This window comes from Carica papaya, chromosome 2 (assembly GCF_054855325.1).
Source record: "Carica papaya isolate Zhongbai chromosome 2, ASM5485532v1, whole genome shotgun sequence".
NCBI lineage: Eukaryota > Viridiplantae > Streptophyta > Magnoliopsida > Brassicales > Caricaceae > Carica > Carica papaya.
The window spans coordinates 36,135,528-36,142,208 of NC_142310.1; the positions used below are offsets into that span (position 1 = coordinate 36,135,528).

The 6,681-nt window shown below is 33.7% G+C and overlaps 1 protein-coding gene across 3 annotated transcripts; it reads right to left on the minus strand.

Annotated features, from left to right (window-relative positions):
- Window positions 1–1,754: 1,754 nt before the first annotated feature.
- Window positions 1,755–6,310, minus strand: CNGC15 (cyclic nucleotide-gated channel 15). 3 transcript variants are annotated; one of them, XM_088214481.1, is made up of 9 exons: window positions 5,696–6,310; window positions 5,154–5,186; window positions 4,886–4,961; window positions 4,231–4,789; window positions 3,926–4,138; window positions 3,446–3,738; window positions 3,171–3,282; window positions 2,725–2,961; window positions 1,755–2,574 (listed from the first exon to the last, which is right to left on the minus strand). In XM_088214481.1, the coding sequence occupies exons 3-9, from the start codon at window positions 4,912–4,914 to the stop codon at window positions 1,867–1,869; spliced, it is 2,151 nt and encodes a 716-aa protein (XP_088070607.1). In that variant the 5' UTR covers window positions 4,915–4,961; window positions 5,154–5,186; window positions 5,696–6,310; the 3' UTR covers window positions 1,755–1,866. The 3 variants fall into 3 exon arrangements, with proteins under 3 accessions (XP_088070607.1, XP_021896192.1, XP_088070609.1); XM_022040500.2 differs by lacking the exon at window positions 5,154–5,186; XM_088214483.1 differs by lacking the exon at window positions 5,696–6,310 and having other exon boundaries at window positions 5,056–5,192.
- Window positions 6,311–6,681: the final 371 nt, after the last annotated feature.

The window sequence follows — 6,681 nt, forward strand, 5'->3', positions numbered from 1 at the left end:
GGATTTTTGGGGGTATTTCTAGGTACTTGAAGTGTATTTTAATCTCCAAATAAAAATTCAAGGAACCCGGAGATCGCCAGTAGGCGCGGCTGAGAGTTTAGCATTTCAGACACCATTTAGAGTAAGAATCTCTGACCTTATTTCCTGTTATGAAATTGAAGTTTAATTATAAATAATGTAATATTTTGTACAATTTAGAAAATCTCGATAATTAATCACAGGTTATTAATGGAGCCAGAACCAGTTATTATTCACTGTTGATCCTGTTTGATTGATTTTACTGTTTCAAATGTATAATATTACACTGGAGTTAATATGATGATTCAGTTGTGCTTCCTTGATGTATGTATTACTTGTTTTGTGTGATTTACAGTTAAATTGTGAAACTGAAAATTAAATGTAAATGGAGAGTTATTTGATTAAGTGATTGAATGAATGATAGTTTTTCTAGATTTCCTAAGAGATGGTGGATGGACCGAGTGCATAAGGAACCTTGCCTTGAACGTTGTCTCATACTGGACGGGGTATCGAGAATTGATATTTTGGTGCTCATACCAGACGGGGTATGAGGACGACCCATTTTACCTTTATACCGAACGGGGTATTGAGGGATGATATTTTTTGCACTCATACTGGACGAGATATGTGGACAGCCAGTTAGTTAAAAATATTGAATAAAGGTTCACGCGTAGTGGAAACATCCCTATAGATCTTAACGGATACCAGTAGGCATATAAAAAGCGAAAGTTGTTATTCTTACTTAATTGAATATGAAATTATAATATTGTCGTGTTATTGACTCTATAGGTAAGTTTTGGAAATTTCACTACGGTAAGTGTACAATAAATAATTTTATTTATGATAAATGAATTTACTTAAATTAAGAGCTCCATTAGTTATTTTTATGATTTTTACCAACTTTCATCTCTATATTGGTAAATAGCGTAATATTCTTACTGGGTTAATGTAGTTCACTTTTTCATTAACCATTTCATATCAAGAAAATCAAAATTCAGATCCTGATCCAGAAAATAGTTACGAATAGGATGTGCGGTTGTTTACTTTCTATTTATTTTTTTGATTTTTCGTTGTTTTTTTAGAATAGTCATTCCCGTAATCCTATTGGGTATTCTGAATTATTGTGTAAGAAATGTAAATGCTAATGCTAATGCTATTATTTCGCTTTTGCATTTAATTTATAATTTATTTTCTTTCTAATTTCGGACTGTTACAAACAATAGTAATAATAATAATTTAAAATTAATAATTTGGAAAAAAAAATTGGTTTAAAATACAGACATATAATATTTCTCTGACACCAAATGACCAAATAAATCCCGGCCCAAATAAAAATAAAACTTCTTTGATTATTTTGTTATTAGTAAATGGGCCTGTAATTTGAGATTAACAATTAAAAAATCCATTAAATTAATTTTAATTATTTTATCAATTAGCGAAAAATAAAATCAATTTTATTATATTATCAGAAAATGGGCTTTTGAGAAAATTAAGTTCTGGCCCAAAACAGAGAGTGGATTGGGCTTTGAATTTATTTAAGTTTTTTTTTTAATATTATTTTTAGAATAAATATATAATTTGCCTAACATTTATTAACAAATTAATATTTAATTTAATTAGATGATTATATAAATTATTAACAACATAAATAAATAATAAATGAATAATAATTAATTAGTAAAATACAAATATCCCAAAATTCTATATTTATCAGGTCAACTTTTACTAATCACCCAGACACTGAATATATATATATATATATATATGTATATATAGATCTCTGAAACACTAAGATAAAAAATATGAGACAAGACGTGGATTATTTATAGGGTAATTAAATTTAGGAAGTCATTCCTCATATACAGAAAAATCAAGCTCTTCAGGCTTCTGTACTGAGCTAACAGCAACACCAGAATCAATACTTCTTCTTCTGCTGGCTGCAACTCTCGCTGCATACACAGCTAAGTTTGACTTTGACTCTTTCTCATGATCATCATCGTCGCCATTACGATGATGATCATCATGATCACCATCATCATAATTATCATCCATGGGCTTCTCTTTAGCTCTCAGCTCAGCCAACTCCTTCCTCTTCTTGTACCTCCTCCAAGCTGCTTGAATAAAACAAGCAGCCCATGTCCGCCATTGATGAGAATAGAATCTAAACTTGTTCCTCAGCTGTTTACTGTGTAATCTTCTGAACTGGGATGCTACAAATTTCAAGTCTTCTGCTCTTAGAGCAAAAGCTTCAACTTCTGATACGGCTTTCACTGTGCGAGTTGACGAAGGAAGGATGAAACTTGGACGAGGATCCAGCGCCCATGTCAGCAGTTCTTCCCCACAGAAATCACCTGGACCAATCCGGCAGGAGTTGAAGAATCCAGTCCGGCCGCCGTTCGTCGTCGTGGAATCAAGATGGCCTCGGATTATGAACAGCATTTCGTTTACAGGATCACCTTCTCGAACCAAGAATGTGCCTTCAGTACATAATGCTGGTTTAAGTCTTTCACAGATTGCATCCAGCATTCTTTCATCCATTTGATCAAACAATGGAACCTGTTTGAATCTTCAATTTAGTATTTCTTAATGTATAGATAATAAATCATAGTCTTTACTTTCTGTACAAGTTTTGATTTCTAAGAAAATCTTGTATGAAACCAAGTTGTCAGGACTTGAATATTGTTTAAGACTACAGTTTGGACTTACTCTTCGAACGAGATCAAGGCAGAGATGGCGCTTGATGTCTCTTCGAAGATCCATTGGAAGACCTTTGAGAAGAGCTTCTTCATCGACTCCTCGGGTTGCGACCCATTTGTATTGATCGTATCTTCGAACAGACTGTCTTAGCTCCGAAGGAAGCTGTCTATGGCGCATCCATTGTTCTGTATCAGTTCTCTTGATTCTCCATTCTTCTAGTCTCACTGTTGTGGATTGAAGATACGTCTGAGATTAAAACATATTATTAGGATTCCATACTTGTCAATCCCACTTTGGAGAGAATAGCCCTTGATCACATTGATCAAACTATAATTATAATACAAGCATTATTTTTCCTCGAGATATTATTAGAGTATGAGATAAGGCATCACACAATATGGTAGAAGAAAGAACTGGTAGAAAAAGGTTTCGAGGTACCATTTTCAGAGACTTACTTGCATATTTCCAATAAGCAATGCAAAGAGCACTAATCCAAGAGTCGCAACAATGATAGCGAAGATGATTTCTCCAACATAAGTGCTAGTGTCAAAATTTTGTCCCAGAGAACTAGTAACATGGGTAGAAACATCAACATTAGAACTTAAATTGTTCAAAGCTGAACTAGCAATAGTAGATGATGGAATGGACACAAAGTCTACAACTCAAATTCATTGTCTCCCGAGATTTATATTTACAGAATAAGCTAATCTTTTGGCCGAAGTGAGCTTACCTGAGATTCTTTAAGCCCCACCAAAGGCAGTAAAAGTACTTGTTAAAGAAAGGAGAGCTTGTGACACCAGATGTTAGTGCATCACCATATATGCCAAATTGATAGAAGTTCCCATCTGGTTTACAAAGACTAGAGATATTGCTTGTCTTGAACCACGAAATCCTCCAAGGGTCTGCAACTTTATGGCAATCAAAATATCCATATTGACAAGATTGCTTCTCGAGATTGCAAGCACTTTTCCAACATGCTTCTTGTCTCTCAATTGAGAGCAAATACCAGCAAGCTCCTAAAACCTTTCCAACAAAACAAAACATGAGTTTATATAAGTCAACTACCCGGAAGGATTGCATGAAAAAACAAATCAAAGATTGAAAATAATTTCATGGCTATCAAATTCCACTATAAGATCATAGTACTAACATTAGGTTTGCTTCAACTTTCACTTTCATAGAATAGGAATAGGTTTAGTTTGGTGCTTACATGGCTTGCCAACATATAGAGCATGAGGTTGTAAGCAGCTCCAGCCCAGGCTGTTTCTGTAACAATGCCAGTGGTCTTAATGATCTGCTGTATAAGTGGGAAAATAATGAAGAGTCTGGGGAGATATTGGAAAATTATTATGAATCGAAGCACGTTCTTCGTGTTTGTCATCGTTGAACCTCTGAGATTCGGGATTATAATCCAAATCAAAACCTGAAATGTACAACATTATGAATCAATTCCTTAGTACTCCATTTTTTAAAAAAAAAAAAAATTAAAAGACATTGAATTGACAGTGTTTTTACCTGAGGGAGAGGCAGGGCAGAAACGAGGTCAATCCAGAAACACCTCCGAAGGTACCTGAATGCAATCTTCGAAGAGTCTATTACGAGCTCTCCTCTCCCAAACACACGAGAAGGAGGAGCAATATAAGCTGTTCGAAACCGAATGAACATTTGAATCATGTAAAAAACATCAGCAATTGATCTAATTATTGTGAGGATGACTTCATGTTTTATTCCAATGTCAATGCAGGATTCAGCCCGGACAACCGGCAAGTAAAAGAAGAGAGGATCCAGAAACAAAGAAACTAAGCATACTACTAAGAAAATCTTGTTCCATCGACTAATTGTCGGTCCTCTTGGATCCAAAATTTTCTTCTTCACTCTCTCGAAATCCTCAGAAAACACTCTGGACAGTACTTTGGCTTTCAAGAATTTTGCAGGCCTTGCAGGTATCTCCTTGTCAGCTTTCTTATTAGTACTCGAACTGGGTATTTGAGTTCCGTCAATGGTGTATTTAAACTTAATCAGACCATCACCGTTGATTGCAGGCAGCTTTGCCATTTCGAGATCATCTTGAAATCTAAAATTTTGAATCCAAATACAAATACAACCATTTAGAAGCTGTTCATCAAAATTAAACTATAACAAATTGAAGAACTGGAAAAGAGAGACTGACCTTACAGATCTTGAATTACCATAACCCATGGCGCTATTTGGAATGTACGAGTCTGGTTTCAGTCACTGGATTTGATCTGGGTATCCAAAAAAAGATAAAATTTGTATATAAATCAAGCCAAGATTGTAACTTTTTTAAGATTTTCAGCCATGAATCAAACAGACACTGACCGGGTAAAAGCTTGAAGCCACAAGAACAATAAAGGGTACAGATCACTTATTTTAGCAGGAGGAATCATGTGAATAAATGATAAAAAAGACAACTCAACTTGAATGTGAAGCTCCTCAGAGTCCACTGTGATCTGTTTTTAGTCCAAAAGAGTGCGTCAAACATGTTACCTAAATTTCTTTTAGCAATACTTTACTCAACTGAAATCTTGGATATTTAATTTCGTCATGCATATAAGGGAAGTATATATAATTTTTCTCCTTGAAATGGTCAATAAATATTTTTGAGAGCATATCAAAATCATTATATTTAGAATAATGTATAATAAGATCAAATTCAAAGTAGACCCATAATCTGAAATTACCAAAAATGAAGAACCCGATCCTGGATTTACTCAAAAGAAAAACAAAAACCCAAAAGCCGAAATTTTTATTAGCTTATAATGACCGGTGAGTTGAATATTTGAACTCAGTACTGAATACCATTCTAAAGAATCAGTCTATCTGATTAAACAAGAATTTGAATCTGACTTTGACCTTTTGAAAAACAATGCAATGCTAATGATCTCTCAAGGAAATGGAAAAATTCCAAAAAAAAAAAGAGAAACAGTGAGAGAGAGAGAGAGAAAGAGAGAAAGCTCACAGTCCATTTCTTCTCTGTCAAAACTAAAACGATGTCGAATCACATAACCCAATTCCGTCAACCATGGAATACTTGATAACTGCTCGTCTGCTTTATTATTATTATTTTTTTCTCTTTTTCAGAACTTCCCAATGGGTTTTAGTGAATAAAAAACAAAACCCAGAAAGCCCAATCAACAGAAAACATAATCACAGAATCCGGAAAGGAACAGCCTGCAACTGGTTCTGCCATAGATGGCCTCCATTGATAGATACAGAATTCAGGAAGAAGACGAAAGGAGACACCCCCTTTGTTACGAAATAAAGGGCTTCTCTATTGCTTTGTATTTATCCACAAACACATTCATATACAAACTATATATCACACAGTAGCTTACAGGGCCCAAACTTTCAGAAAATAACAGCAAAGAGTCTCTGTTAAGGAAGCTAAAAGAAGAAGATGAAGAAGAAGAAAAAATATATTAAAAAAATAAAGACTACCCTGTTGGGAATATTTATATTTATTTACTTTAAAACAAGAAAGAAGACGGAGAGAGAGAGAGAGATAAGGGGACAAAAGGAGACCAGCAAAGGGAAAAAGAACAGAGAAGAAGATGGAGAAGACGATACCGTACAGTAATAATTTAATTAGAAACTTAATTAATGTATTTTAGTTCAGTTTAGTGTTTTTTTTGTAAAGATCCGAGGAGTTGACTAACGGCAGATATGGAAGCTGCGGAATCTCGCCACGTGTTGCTCCACTGGTGCACGGTGGGTTTCAACTTCAACTTAATTTTTTTTATATTTAAATTTTTATTAATTATGTATTTAAATAAAGTGTTAACTATATATAAATAAATAAATAGTTTTTTTTTTTTTTTATAAAAACGACTAAATTATAATTTTATTATGCATATATCATTAATTTATTTAATACTCAACTAATATTAATTTTTTACTTTCTTAAATTTAATATTAACATACAAAAACACATTTTTTATGTTAATA

Excerpts from the sequence above, each read along its gene's own strand:
- CNGC15 (XM_022040500.2), bottom strand. The coding sequence starts at position 4,914 with ATGGGTTATGGTAATTCAAGATCTGTAAG. Across the intron at positions 3,739-3,925 it reads TCTATATGTTGGCAAGCCAT|GTTTTAGGAGCTTGCTGGTA; the intron begins GTAAGCACCAAA and ends TTTGTTGGAAAG. Across the intron at positions 2,575-2,724 it reads GCCTTGATCTCGTTCGAAGA|GTTCCATTGTTTGATCAAAT; the intron begins GTAAGTCCAAAC and ends AGATTCAAACAG.